Source organism: Gavia stellata, chromosome 21 (assembly GCF_030936135.1).
Source record: "Gavia stellata isolate bGavSte3 chromosome 21, bGavSte3.hap2, whole genome shotgun sequence".
Classification (NCBI taxonomy): Eukaryota; Metazoa; Chordata; class Aves; order Gaviiformes; family Gaviidae; genus Gavia; species Gavia stellata.
This window is the reverse complement of record NC_082614.1, coordinates 14,015,585-14,030,798: the sequence shown is the minus strand read 5'-3', so window position 1 is coordinate 14,030,798 and position 15,214 is coordinate 14,015,585. Positions and strand designations below refer to the sequence as shown.

At 41.1% G+C, this 15,214-nt stretch overlaps 1 protein-coding gene across 3 annotated transcripts in view; it reads left to right on the top strand.

The window, feature by feature from the left end:
• Positions 1–14,544, top strand: part of CLIP1 (CAP-Gly domain containing linker protein 1) — a 71,202-nt gene extending 56,658 nt beyond the window's left edge. For all 3 annotated transcript variants that reach the window (XM_059827471.1, XM_059827473.1, XM_059827472.1), the window contains 5 exons: positions 2,276–2,396; positions 7,473–7,525; positions 12,986–13,103; positions 13,381–13,540; positions 14,325–14,544. In XM_059827471.1, the coding sequence (XP_059683454.1) occupies positions 2,276–2,396; positions 7,473–7,525; positions 12,986–13,103; positions 13,381–13,540; positions 14,325–14,422 (550 nt within the window). In that variant the 3' untranslated portion in view covers positions 14,423–14,544. The remainder of the gene's footprint in view (positions 1–2,275; positions 2,397–7,472; positions 7,526–12,985; positions 13,104–13,380; positions 13,541–14,324) is intronic.
• Positions 14,545–15,214: the final 670 nt, after the last annotated feature.

The following is a 15,214-nucleotide window of genomic DNA, read 5'->3' as shown; positions in this document are numbered from 1 at the left end:
GTGAAGACAGGACACAAAGGAAATCAGCACACAGAATTAATACCAGGTTTCTGTACAGCTGACAGCTTTTACTGCTTGCTTTTAAAAACCTGTGTGCTTGTATAGACAGCAACCTCCATTGAGAAAGGCAGGATTTCACCCCGTGAGCAATTCTGCCTGCCTCAGTGCTCGTGGGAAATGTCAAAGCAAAATAATTATTTCCAGACTAGTTGTTCTAATGCTAGAACAGCAAGGGGCTAGCAGACTGTGGTATCATGGCAGGACAAAATGTATTAGACTGTAATTTGTCAAGCAGAAGTTATTTAGAGAAGATACTTCCTTGAAAATCTTCAGCACCGAAAGGTGTTCTCATCATCCTGATCACTTTGTGTGTTTTTTTAATTATTATTTTTTCTTAACGTTAATCTTAGTCATAGACTATTGCTGAATGTGGTCTCTAATCACCAGTGGTATGAAACACTGTGGATAAGTGGAAGCTTCTCTAGTTGTTTTTTAATTGATCTTTGTTGTCATAATTATTTTGTGTGTTGCCTTGCTTTAATTAGAGTAAGGAATTGGCTTGATAATAGGCATTTCTCGGTCAGCAGTAATGTGGGTTGAGAGGGAACACCTTTGAGAGGTCAGTTGATGAAGGTAGTGCCCTTGCCTTTGCGAAGGAGAGTAGATGGGAAATTTTGCCCCCGGGGGCTGTGACTGTAGGTAGGGACATGCTGCTGCCTCTAGAGCAGTGCCCTTTGGAGGAGGGAGGATGTTGCAGTGACAGTGGTGTCCTTCGTAAAAGAGCCTCCCGTGTCGAGCTAGGATGAAGAAAAGCAGAAATACCGGCTGGATGTTGTGTATTCATTTAGTACTGCGTACTGTCAAGTGCACTTGCAGCTATCAGTTTAAAGTTCCTTGGCACTAAACACAGCAGGGCATTTCACACAAATGGACCCCAGCATTTTGTGTGCTTTTTTTAATAATGCCCTGAATCTATGCTTTAATGCCAAAAGCAAAGAAACAACTGGTTAGTACTGCAGTTCAGCAAACAATGGCCGTTAAAAATAGGTATGTTCCTGCATCAGCAAGTAGATTCGTACCAAGATAATTTGAATCGATGTTCAGTGATGTGGGCTAGCCTGTTTAATCCAGCCTGGGTGGATCGGATTGGAAATCGGTCAAGGTGAGACCAAATAGAAGAAATGGTTGGAAAATCTTAGACATATTACATGCTGACCTCAAAAAGTAAACCAGACTTCCTTTTGTTTAAACGTGCTCGATAATAGACCATAGAGTCCTCGTATTTTGAAGTGCTTGAGTAAGTTTCAGACTTACGGGTTCTTCTACCTCCCCCAGTCATAAAAGTATTTTTAATATTCCAGTCAGGGTTTAACTCTGTGTAATATTGGCACATAGGAGTACTGAGATTCCTTTTCATGAAAACAAAACACAGTCATAAAAATTACTGTTTAATGAAATGAAGTGTATCTTTTTTATTTTTTGAAAGATATTCTCAAATCTTACAAAAACTTGTGTTAGTCACTTGTGTTACAGGCAGGCATGCAAAAGACTTTTTTCAAAAATTTGGTGAAAATAACCTTACTTTAAGGAAACCACATGTATATTAGTAGCAGCATAGACTAATGAAACCTGCAAATCCATTTTTTTCTTTCAGCTTTTGTTTTGTCTCCTTTTCAGTTTTGTGTCTATTAAAATAATGGAATAGATTAGCTACTTTCCTGGTTTGCCTCCTGTGATCTTGCACGTTCTTGTATGTTTGGATGTCAGACCTTGTAGGGAGTATTTAAATAAGTGGAACTGTAAGCTTTTTTCTTTTTCTTTTTTTTCTTTTTTTTTGCCTTTTTTTGCACCCCCCTTTTTTTAAAAAAAAACAAAACAAAACAACAATTCTCATGTTTTGCCTCTGGCTACGAAGTTCACTTCTGAGAAAGCCTAGGCTACAAACCTCGCCAATGCTCTTGTCAAACCCTACCCTGTATTTCTAAATCCAAGCATTTGCTAACCATCGGAAGCATGCAGAACTAGCAGTCTGAACTTACCTTCCATTTCTTTGAGTATCTGATACATTTAAAGGAAAAGGAGTTTTGTGCTGCTACTGCTTTTCAGGGTTAAACCTATCCCTGTGCATCTGAGGTATAGATTATCACCTTTATGAGCGATGCCATCAGACACGTGACCTAGATGTATTTTTCCAAGCTGTGAAGCTGAATCTCTCCCACATTTTTTTCTTGCCTCTCTCGTTCCTATGGTAACGATACACTCTCTGTCCTCGCAGCGAAGCGCTGAAGCTGGCAGCAGCTCAGAAGTCCCAGCAGCTTGCAGCTTTGCAAGAGGAGAACGTGAAACTTGCCGAGGAGCTGGGCAGGAGCAGGGACGAAGTCACAAGTCATCAGAAGGTAGAGTGGCTGGAACGTTTCCTGATCTGTGGGGAAAGTGCTGCGCGTGCTGTTTCCGCTGATGCCTGGGTGACGTTGCACTTGCATGTTCGTGCTTGAAAGATGAGGTGTTCCGAGTATGCTTTAAAATAAATTTGGAAGCCACCTGCATCGGGAGGTTAGAACGGCAGGCTAACAGAAGGTTATGTAACCCATGAAGGATACTTGGGAGGCTTGGGAATAAGCATAAATATGCTTTAGCCAAATGTATTAACAGACACTTGCTATTTCTGTCGGGAGTAATTTTGTTACACAACTGTGGAAATCTCCATCTACCCAGTACTAAGGAAATCTAGCTATTTAATTCTCCTTATTCCTGCTCTCCCTTCCCACTAAAAGAGAGTGTTTAGGATGTATTTCAGAATACTATTTAAAACTACTTGGTTGGACTCTGTCTCTAAAATGCTCTATGCACGTGTATGCTTGCTTAAACTTCATACTGTGCACGTACGTGAGCAGTGCAGCAGCCAGGTAGTGGGTGTCGGAGGACTAAATCAATGTAAGATGTTTTTCTGCTGGTAGTTTATAGGGGAGAAAAAGACTCTCTTAAATTTTTTTTTACTATTTTTTTTACTATTACATTTGAACATGTTGTTGGAATCCTAAAGTATGTTAGTTACACAGGTTATAACATTGGTACTTGCCAAAAGATGAACTAGATTCACAGTCGTTAAATATGGTGGGTTTAGTTCTTGTGGAGCAGTTCCGGTGACAGCCACACCGTGAAGACATCTTGGCAGATCTTGTCCAAAAGCAAGAACATAGAAGACACGGGTTTATATATTGCCTTTCTGAGATGGCACTTGTGCGGAAGAGGGATGTGCCTGTTCCAGTGACAGTGGAACACATCTCTTCCACCCTGCAGCAAAGCCTAATATTTTTAAAGCTGAGGCTGACTTTTCCCCAAGGGTCCTGTTTGGAAATACTGAGGATGGGTGACTACAGATCTGGCCAGTTTCTAAATCCTTTTGGCTTCTGACAGGAGTAATGCACAAGCTCCTTCATCCTAAAGAGCCTTTAGAGATGATTAACAAGAGTCCCAGACGTGTGGGCTCAGCCACTGACTCATGCTGCATCTGAGTAGTGGTGTGGTAAGAGAACGCTGTCATCCTAAACAGCCAGTGGGAGCTCTGCTCCCCACTCCCACACGTTTTCTTAAATTATTTCGGAATCTTTGAGGCAACTTGTTATTTTCAGAAGGAGTTGTAACTCGAAAAGGATTCGGCAACATTGGTCAAATCTTTCTGCCTATCGTATGTAGCCAGAGTTGATAACACAGAAAGTCCCCGAGGGAAGGGAACCTTCACAAGGCGTAGGCTGGCAGTGGTCACTGCAGTCTCAGTCTGTGGCCTCCGTTGTTCCCAGATGACCTTGCAAAGGAGTCCTGCTGTCTGCATCCTGCCTACTGCGGATCTGTCAGCAGGGATCCTTCTCTCATTGCCAGGATGGACAGCTGTAATCTGTGAAGCACAGGGATTAGTCAGTCATCTTGGAAACTAGAATATTCTCGCTTCACTTGCACCATGGCCTTTTCCGCCCGTGAGTAGATGGCTCCAAGACCAAAGATCTGGAAGATCTGCTAGAGCTTGGAGAAACAGTCTGTTTGCCGCCTTCAGCCACTTGGGTTGCATTATGTCCTCTTCTGCGAGGAAGATCTAACCTGAATCTTGGAAACATGGGAATGCCGCCTGTTGCATTTCCTAAATGTAGAATTTGGGCTATGGTGTCTTCAGGTCTAGTGAACTGCACGGCCTCCTAAAAGACTGGAAGAGGCCGTTGGTGTTCCAGGGAGCTCTGTTGTGGCAGAAACACAGGCAAAATGGTGTCGTTTAAAATGCAGGTTTCCTGCCGAGCGTCACTTAACTAATGAGTCAGTTCAGTATTGCTCAGCTCTCGTTGGTGAAATGTGCGGTCTGCCTGCCCAGAATTGTCGTATTTCCTGGTTACTTGGGAGTGGAGGCAGACGTTCTCCTAAAAAGCATTCCCTGTCTCATCTGGAGTGTGTAAAGCACTAACCATCCTCTTCATTCTGATAGAAACCTGCTGTTATCCTGAGGAACAGGACTTTTTTTTGTGTTTCCTGCAGAACCTGAACTTACAGTCCCCTCGTTCTACCTCTGACTCTGCTGAGTTCTCTTAATCAAATGGCAACAAAACCAGCTGGCCTTGAGGATTCCCGCACGGACAGCCGTATTTTGGGCTAGCACGGTCTCAGGGATCCCCCCCCCACTTCTACTTTGCTGTCACTCGGGTGAATGTGCACTGTGTTTAGGCACCAAGTTGCAGCATGTTTTGGCCTTCCTTGGTTTGGGCTGTCTGTGGGGAGTGAAAAAAATGTTACTCTGAAGAATTGCTCAATTCAATTTTAGAGAACAAGTGTCCGTGGTGTCAATGAAGAGGTTTAACACGGAGCAGGATTGCTCATGGAGCTGTATTTTTATGCAGTGGATCCTGAAAGATTGGACAGTAGGGAGGAAAGCACAGAATGTAGCGGTGCTTCAGTCCCTGTGAGTTTCTGTGCATGTGCCTATTAAAATGCGGTAAGAAAGGTAGCAAGCATATGTTTTAAGTATTTTGAGCAGTCGCTATGGTAACTATATAAATGCTAGCAAGCGTGTTAGTCAATTCGGTTAGTGAATCTGTGGCTGCATGTGACACACTTTGCAAAATTAATGCATACTCTTATTTCATGAATGATTTATCCTGACATCTAAAGGTTAAAGTGTCTCATACTAATGATGCTGAGGGGTGCTTTTCTGTATTGATCCATAAATAATTAGCTGTTTGTAATTAGTTAAAGATTCACATTCAGATAGATACTGAGCTCGAGGAACTTTCCTGGCTTGAAATTATTTGTTGTGGCATTTTGGGAGCCTCAGACCTGGCCAGGCATTTTAACTTCACTGGAAAAAGCATAGAAATATCTACCAGCTCAGCTGGTCCATCTTTTACTAAAGGTATGAGAGAATTCTGCTCTGAGGCTAATGAGAGAGTGAGCGGATTGCTGGAGAAATGTTGATGAGAGAAGGGGTGTCCTTTCTCCCCTTCTACCTTGAAGCTGCTCAAGTTTTGCTTTAGTTTTCCTAAAAGAAACCGATGCAAAAGGGGCAGGGGTTGTATATTTGGGGTTCGGGGATGGGGGGAAAGAGCATCACGGAGCACCGTGGACATGGCCTCTGGGGAGCGAAGGGTGAATAATGTCAGTATGAGCTTTTTCCAATTGCAAGTGGCAGTCAAGAGCATAAACACCAGGAAGTTGAGCTGGCCTAGGGTGAAATGAAGCGATTTGATTGTGGAGCCTGGCCAGGTTCATGCTGCACAGTGTGACTGTAGAGAAATGCTAGTGCTGGTAGAGGAAAAGTAGTCCAAAAAACCAGCTGGAAGAGTGTGATGCACAAGAGATTGCAACGTGAGTCTGATGGAGGAGAGGGGCCATGTGAAATAGATGGATGTCAGAGGGGGTTCTGGAGAGGTGCAGCTCACTGGCATTTACAAGAGAAACATTTCTCAGAATTTTCATATTCTTTTTTCCTTCTCTGTTTTTTGTCATCAGTCTGTGCAGACATAAGGAGTTCATACAGGCTGCCTCTGTGTAGGAAACAGACAAAAATTCTTGGAAACGGGGGGTATACTTTGTGCTGCTGGTGAAATTGCTGGGTTTGACTTGCCTGCAGGAAAAATTTGGCCATACCCCCATAGTACTATGGCTGCTCTGCAGTCTTACTGTGGTCACGTTCCTTGAGAGAGACATTTTGATTTGCTTTAAGACTTCTTAATAGAAGTCTCTCTACACCCTTCTACTATCTATTTTTCGTATCAATATAGTTGTCTGATTAAGCCCCAGCAAAATGATACCAATTAATCTCAAACCTGGAAGGCTTAACAGCACTGCAGTACATGGAAGGAGAAGGTAAGTTGTCAGGAATATGGAGGAGACAATTTGTCTAGGTGGGCTGCATTTAGCCTGGTCTCGGAGGCTGGCAGCCAAGCTTCCTTCTCATTGCAACTTGCTTAACGCTTTCTATGCCTGTCTGTGCCAAACCCGAATGTCTGCAAAGTGCTGAAAGTACTTAGTCAATAAGAGACTATTCGCTGTTGTTCCCAGGACTCTGGGGTTTCTGTTATAAATGTATGTCTTGCTAACCTTTGGGTGAACGCTGAAAGCTTGTGAAAGCTGAACAGAGACTGTGTTCAAGTCAAGGCACAGGTAGCTGCTACTGAAAGCAATTCTGCAGGGCGCTGATTGCTGACTTTGGCCACTGAGTGAGAAGAAAGGAGGAGATGGTGAAAAATAATTAATTGGCCTGAAAAATACTTAATTTCTTAACCTTATCAGAAGTTCAGTTACCCCAGTGTTTCTGTGGTGGGGCTTTACAGTTTTGTTGTTGTTCAAATTATGATTGGTTGTTTTGTTTTGCTTTTCCTAAACCTATGTGCCCCTGTCAGTTTGGACCCCAAGAACCTGCAGCAACAGTATTTTCAGTTGAAGGTCTTACTAGCTGTAAGGGCTTAAGGTGGCCCCACCAAGTTACAGGTTCAGGATACAGTAACAGACACCAGACCAACAGCTTTAGGGATCAATAATTTATCTCTAAATAACAGTACAGTAACAAATACGGATCAGCAGTACAATTATCCAGGTCAAAACAACAGCAAATCCACCAATCCCAGTAATTCACCAATACTGGGCTAAACTTAATAGCCAGGCGCAGAAAGGCTTACACTTCTCTTCGGTGTGCACGGGGCCTGGAAGTATCATCTAAGGCAATGCTAGTCTCACACCTCTCTTCAGCGCACAGGACGTGAAAATACTATATAAAGCAGTAATAGCCCCTCACTAGCTAATATTCTTGGTCACCGAACAATTTGTGTTTGTGTGCACGTGTTGTCCTAGTAGAAAACCAATTACTTTGAGGATTTTTAGGCTCTGTAGCCTCTCCCACGTTTGTTTTGTGATGATAATGATACTCTGATATATTACACTAAGGAAACAGTCCCTAGTGCATTAACTGTAGTCTTTTTGTACTTGTGTTTTAGCTGGAAGAGGAGAGATCAGTACTCAATAACCAGTTATTAGAGATGAAAAAGAGGTAAGTTGTTTTTTCTGATGTGCGTTTAACTATACAGTCCTACAGAAAACTTCATAAAACATATGACAAAAACAGTACTAAGAAAAAAAAATCTATTGTAGTTAAAAGTCCTGAGATGTTACACAGATTGGCTTACAGATGATATCTTCCCCATTTTCTTTATTAAAAGTGAGAAGGAAATGTAATTGTATTAATGTAAGAACATGTTAAGAAGTGATATTTACCATTTCCTCTTTAGTTACGCACCTCTTGCATTGTGGTAGTTCTCTTCATTTTCAGTAACCAGTTTAGTGTTTGGTTTTAGTCTGCTCTGGAATATTGGATTGTCCATCGGTTTGATAAATACTCATGCATGCAGATCTGACCTGTCCAGTTCTTAAGGAATAATGGAAAAATACAGTGATGCTAAGGATTGTTATTTTAAAAAAAAAAAAAAAAAGAAAGAAAGAAGTGGCAGTTCTTAGCCTTGAATGGATTGTTCTCGTAGTTTTGGGATATTGAGTTCATTGTGGCAGTATTTATTGCAGTTCATTCAGCACTGTTTTTAAATACCAGGAGATTTCTCCTGGGTGACTGGGGCATCCATTTGTAAACTGTGCTGTTCAGTAAATGGTCCCAAGTTAGAAAATGTGCTGTCTTTCTGCAGCATGTGTATGGAAAGCTAATTGGCTAAGTGCCACAATGTCTTTAGGAAAATGGGGGCTTTTCAAAAGTAGTTACATAAATCCTTAGAAAAAGATGCAGCTCCCCATGACACCAAGTGTGGTCCAGGAAAAACAAACAAGCCCGTTTAATTTAACAATTTAACATTCCCTGAATTTATAATGGTCGCAACAAAGAACAGTGAGTGGCACTTTGGTATTCATGCACATCCTTAGCTACTCAGTATTATACACTGATCCCTTTTTTATTCCCTAATAATCTGCTGTTTGGGAGGTGGGTCATACCCTGTTATAGCTCACACTCTTGTAAAGGACAGCAGGCACGCAGGGTGTTACACACGCTAAAGCTTCCTCAGAGAACGTAAGAGTTTGATCAGTTCTTGTACGGAGAGGCAGGTGAGCAGCTGAACCTCCGGCTTTCACCAACTTTATCACCTGGATCACTCAGCCTTCAGATGCATAGAATAGCCTAAGTATAAGTTACCTTTTTAAGAAGAGGTGAGGGAGAAGATAAGGAGAGAAATCTTTATCTGGTGTAAAGACCATTTGACATCCACAGTAATTAGTATGTTTACACCAACTGAGGATCATCTCCAGCATATTTGATGTGGAGGAAGGGATGGGAAAGGAGGATATTAGTGCTTCTGACAGCTTAGGATGCTGTTTATAGCCTATTATTTAACATGTTTTAAAACATGTATTTTAAATAGTTGAGAGTTATTTTAAATAGTGTAATTCCTGACATTTACTTGAGGAAGGGGAGGAGGGAAGAGAGGGACCCAAGCTTCATTCAGTACTTTCCAGCAGTTCTGTTTCACAGCATACATTTTAAAAAACAAATTCTGTAGTAAGTTACAAAAAGCAAGGTGTGTGGCTCTGATTTTCCTTCTCCTGGTTTTAGTCTGTGAGCTGCCTGAAATAACCTAGATAATTATGAAATCATTAAAGTGAGTTTTCACATGACTTCACCTTCAGTCGGTTACACCGAGATGCCCAAGTTTGGCTTAATGACATTTCTCAACAGTGTTGAATAAACTCCAATAGAAAGTGTAAAACAAGTAGCAAGAAACAGTCAGCCTCACTGAAGCAAACTGCAGGCCACTGGGGTTAAAATACGCCAGCATATGACATTATTTGCAACAAAAACGTTAGGCTGAATGAAGAGCTAATTAAATAAAAAGAGTCTCTCTAAATTCGCAAATTCCACTGAGGTTGGTGATGAGATGAGCGATGATTTCTTCCTTTTGTCTTAAGAATTTGAGATACTGAAACAGAGACATCTTTTTATTTCAATAAGGTCAAATCTCTAGCGGTAGCTTTCCTGCCTTCCTTCCACCCACAGGAATTCTCTTCCTCTATTTTAGCAACTCCCTCTATGAAGTTGGCTAGGAGTGACAGGAGTTTGATATTTATGAATCTAAGGGGGTTCTATGTTACTTCAGCTCATGAGGTTCATTGTGGGTTGCTAACTGTCTTATTGTCTTTGAGCTTGCGCTATTTATCGATACTCATCTCATTCCTCTCTCTTCCCTTTCCTACCCTTGCTTCCTTTGCTATATCTGTGTGTCTTTAATGGTAAGACTCAAGAAAGTCTATCCACGTTACAATAAATAATTTTATTTTTTTTTTTTTTTTAGTAAAGTTGTTGTACATATTTTGGCTGCCTTTGTCCCTTGGTGTCTTGCTTTTGTTTTGTAGAATACGCAGCAATATATATATATATATTAAAAAAAGTCTATATTTTTTACCAAAACAAAAAAGCCCCTTGGTGCAAATTTAGTTCCTCCTTACAGTATTTTGCATTTCTACTCCATGTTTCTAACATGTGGTTCTTGTTATCTTGCATTTTTAAAGCTTGCCCAGTAACACTTTAAGGTATTTGCTTCATTCTTAGAATTTCTTATTTTTGTAGTAAGGGAAGAATCTGGGTGATTTTTTTTATGTTAAAACAAAACAAAAACCTCTCTCTCCCATGCCTTCCACATACAGCTCAACATATGGTTTAACCTCCTCAAGGAAGTGAAATTTTAAAATGGCGTGTGAAATGACAAAGTCATTTTTATTGTTGTTTTGGGTTTTTTTAATCCCTGCTGGTAAGCAGGTATTTTGGACTTGAATTGGCAGGGAAAAAGTTTAAGTTCACTGAAGCAATTTCCTTTTTTTTTTTTCCCCCCTGATTAAATAAATAGTTTCAACAAGATTTTTCTTACAAGTTATCACTATGTAGTTATTTCACATTCAGCATATGCTCCTTACGTTTACTATCTCTCATATGAATCATACTACAAACGATACTGAAGCTGAGAGCATCAGTGGGGTAGGCTCTCAGCTGATGCTGGAAGTGAACTGTGATCTACACTTACGTATAAGTAAGTAGTGACATACACCTACTGTATTTGTAGGTTTTCCTACATTCAGCATTTTAGAGGGCCTCCAACTGGAGCTGTAAAGCGTGGTTCCTGGAGAGACCGCCCTGTAAAAGAAAAAAACAGTGCTACGGTACAGGGACCGTTTTCCCCCCCTTGTTTTCTCTCCTCTTTTCTTCTCTTGTTTCTCTCCCCTTGTGTTATAGTATTCTAGACTCGTATATTGAATTTATGAATACATATTTATACGCTTACAAACTGTTTGCCTTTTTCAACCACCTAAATGCTCGTGGTGGTTGAAACCAAGCCCAATAAATAGCAAGTTAACCATAGTTGTACAAAAAGCATATGTTTAGTCTTGATCTCTAAGGTGAAGATCTGACCAAAAAGTGGAAACACTGGCTAAGTAACGAGCTTTTGAGTGTGGGATGAGTCACTGGGGTTTCCATCTGCCCTTCTACAGCTGCGTACATAGCAAAGGGAAGCCCGGGAGAAGTCTCGGGTACAGGAGAGCTTCTGAGCAGCAACTTCCAGATGTACTTTCCCATTTCCCCTGCCTTACGTAAACGCTGGATTTGCAGCTCGGTGGATTGGAGAGGGCAGCTGTGCTCTGTCAGCAGTGTCCCATGCATTGGTGGCACATTTCTTTTCCACACCACCACCCTGCGCTTTTCATCCAATTCAGCAAAGCATTTAAAAAGAGGGGTTAGGCTAGAGCGTGTATGTAATCCTGCTGAAGAACACAGAGATTGCTGTCACGCTCTCAGTGCTTTGCTGAATCAAGGTTGGCGAGGGGATCTATTAAATGCTGTTGCCCTTTTGGTTTTTGTTAACAGGGTATCGCTTGTATTTGAAGGCAAGATCGTGCAGTCTGCGGTTTGTTGTGTTTCTGCATATATTAATTCTCTTACTGTAAAAAATATACCAAAACCAAAATCAACCTTTTGGTTCTTGTTTGGCAGCTGCATCAGCTTCTCTAAACCCCAGATTCTCCACTTGCTGCTTCCATTCCCGACTATAATCTTAACAATGAAAGAATTGCATTAATTGTGCTCTCATTGTTGAGTTTCCTATTTATCTTGAGTCGGTGAGATTTACTGTATTTCATGGTCTGGGTATCATGGCTCTCACTAAGTGTAGATACTGTGGATATGAAAACTTTTCCATTTGAACTTAATAGCTGTCCCCTACCTACCGAGCATTGTCACACAGGGACGCGTTCTGCGCTCGATCCCTTCAACAGTCCTAAGAGAGTGTAGTGTAGTTTAGTTATTAAATGAAACCGTTGTGTCACTTGGTATCTTTGAAGTACTGGCTACTCCGTGCTTTTTGTGTAGTGGGTACGCATTCAGGTAGCCTAGTTTGTCTTCAGCCCTCTCAGCTAGTAAGAAGAGAAGCAGCTCGCTGCTGTGGCAGTGAGACCGTGATCGTCTAAACTGAGATGTGTGGAATTGCACAGAAAACTGGCTACACCTGCAGAAGGTCGGAGGGCTGACAGCTAGCTGCTGGGCGCTGCGTGGTGCTCTGAAAAGCAAGTTTCTCTTCTAGATAAGTAAACATAGATTTTTGGAGTAACCGTCATTTTTTAGTATTTTTTTTTAAAAACAAAAACCTTTCAGCTTTTAAGGAACTTTGTAGCAGCAGCCCTCACATCAGAGGATGATTATTCATCTGTGTGTATTCTGTGAGCTATCAGGAAGACTCGTTAGCATCAGTGTGAGGATGTCATAGCTATGATGCCCTAAGATCACTGTCAGGACAGGATTTGTAGGCAGAAGTCATGTCTCCTATTAGATCAGCTGAAAAGGTTGGGAAAACTGGACATACGTACACGGAAAGGCTTAGTGACTGCTTTGGAGGGTTTCTTTTTAACCCATCTTTCATGAAGTACAAATCCCACATCGTTTTGTGCTGAAACCGAAGTTGTTAAAGGCCCAGAAACTCTCAAAGTACGTGTTTCCGGAAATAATGATGTTGCTGAAATTAGTGAGGACCAGCTGATATTTCCAGCATCATCAGTGCTTTGCATGACAACTTGTATAATGAGCTTTGCATGTCTGTTTTGTTGCTTGTTAGTAATTTTCAAGAAGTAACAAAACTCTGAAGTTAGGTTTTGTGGAACATTGTGCAACATGTTTGTTTATCCTGTATCTCCCCAGTCCATTAACTTGTTTCTTTAAATTGAAACGGATACGATGATATGCAGATTCTGGCATGTACTACCTAGGTAAAGTTTTTGCTTTGTTTCCACAGTTGTAACATCAGGAATGTTTATACATACATAAAACCTTAGTCAAGTACAGAATTGAAATTTGCTTTTTAAGAGCCACTTCTTACAGTAGTCTAATAATTGAAATTAAATTAAACTTCTTTAGGCGACTACAATAATATATTCTTTAGATGATTTCTGGTTGTATTTGGTTTTCTTTTAGAGAATCAACATTAAAAAAAGAAATTGATGAAGAGAGAGCATCTTTACAAAAATCCATCAGTGTTACTAGTGCCTTGATCACACAAAAAGATGAGGAACTGGAAAAACTCAGAAATGAGGTAAACGCGGAACAGTGGGATGATTCTTAATTTCAGATTAAGTTATGGCTACGAGCGTATGACTTTGTATGCTTGCTACTGAAGAGTTGGCCTATTGTTTTTCTTTATTAACTTAGCATAGTTAAACCTTAGAATTAAATCTTTAGATACCTGTGCCCAGTTAAGTGACTTCAGGCGTGTAGTTTTGGTGGCTGTTTAGCCCTTACTCCCAAGGACGTTGCCTTGGTGCTCTGACTTCATTGTGGAAGGCCTAAGCATTCTGAACTAATTCTTACAGATCACGGTGCTCCGTGGAGAAAACGCTTCTGCAAAAACCTTGCAGTCAGTGGTTAAGTCACTGGAGTCTGACAAATTGAAACTTGAGGAAAAGGTGAAGAACTTGGAGCAAAAACTCAAGGAAAACAACGAACGGCCTTTAACTGTAACTGGCTCCTCAGGTAAAAAAGAGCGCCTCTCTATTGTCTCTGTGCCTTCAGCTTTAATCTTGTAGATTTTTGCAACTGTTAACCAGATAGTTAAAAGGAGGTTTAACTAATTGAACCTCCTGAGACATGTAACTTTCCTGTTGTAGAACACACGTAAGATTTGAGTGAAGGAAATCTGACCAGCTGCAAAATATGAAAGCTACCGACATTGCCAGCTAACCCCATTTACACGGCGGTGGGAAGTGATTTGACTTGAAATGAAATGTGCATAAACCATAAAACTTTATCCTGTTTGTGGTGTGGCTTCTGTGCAAGAGCCTCTCTTAGACTGATACTGGTTTTCCTTGCTGTAGCTGCAAAGTAATGTGTAGGCATCATAACAAAACCGCCTACCTGGGCACAGGACTGGGAATCCCCCATTTTAGACACTCATGCTTACCTTACGCTGAGCTGCTTAAGCTTCGTACCACTGCAGTCTCATCTCTCAACAGAGGAACGTTCCTTTGCAGATCTGTAATGTTAGCTGTCACCTATATGTACTTTCTCTGTATTTTAGTAAGTAGCGTGCAGTATTGAATATGTTTCTGTAATGCAGCAGTCAAAAATTTCCCCAAAGAAGTCACCTTTACCAAAGCTTACACTGAGTGATTAGAAAGCAGTGAGAATAAGATGTTTTGGAGACTGGAGACTATGACATTAGTTCAGTCTCTGACTAAGCCATTGTATGTTTCATAATTTAGATTATTGGATATTTATACCTTGTTTGTTTTTGTTGTGTTTTTTTTTTTCTTTAAAGGTGACATTGCTGCTAATGTACTTCAAGATGAAATTGCAAAAGAGAAGCAGGTATTTGATCTGGAATGTCAGCATGCTAAAACAGCAGTGTGTCTATAGGCAGAGTGAAATATTTTTCAAAAGACAGTTCCTATCAGATTTTGTAAATCAGGTTTATAACAGGCAGATTTATCTGGTAACCTTCTGCTTCTGAAGGGAAATATTAACAGTAAATATTAAGAATCAAGTGATGAGTGATACTGGAGAAATAGTTTGGGTTATTGGAACATGAGGAAGCAAGCAGGAAAGCAGGAGTGGCGGTTTTGACCTGCAGCCCGTTGGTGAGGTACAGCCCAGCAGAGCACCCTCCCCAACTGCTCCTTGCCGTTCTTTCCAATGGTTTCTTCAATGTGAACGAGGAATAAGGCATGGCCCACCTGAATCTGTGGTGCTTGCCACCTTGGAGAAACGGCCTACCTGAGCTCCCATGCTACTTCTAAGTTTCTGCAGCTGAAAATGTTGATCTTTGCTTCTTCCTAACTGCAGAACTTTACTCAGAATGAAGGTCGGCAGCAATGGGGTGAGGGAGTTGCTCAGTTAGCTTGAGCTTGGTAACAGGAAGAATGTGTATCAAAGAGTATGATAGTCATAAGGAACATGTGAAGCACTGCCATGCAACAGGCGGCCTGTGACAGCAAATGCCTAGGAAACAGGGTTAGAATAGAAGCAGCTTCTGCTCATTAGAAAAGTCCTTGTTACATCACTGATGTCAGTCACGTTGATTAAAAAATGCCCTTCCTAGTCTGTACAGAGATCAGAAGTAATTAACGTACACTAACCACCAATCTTTTTCTGGTTTTCTGCCTCCTTGAATTCACCTGCTGATGGCAACCCTTCCTTCCAATCAGCACG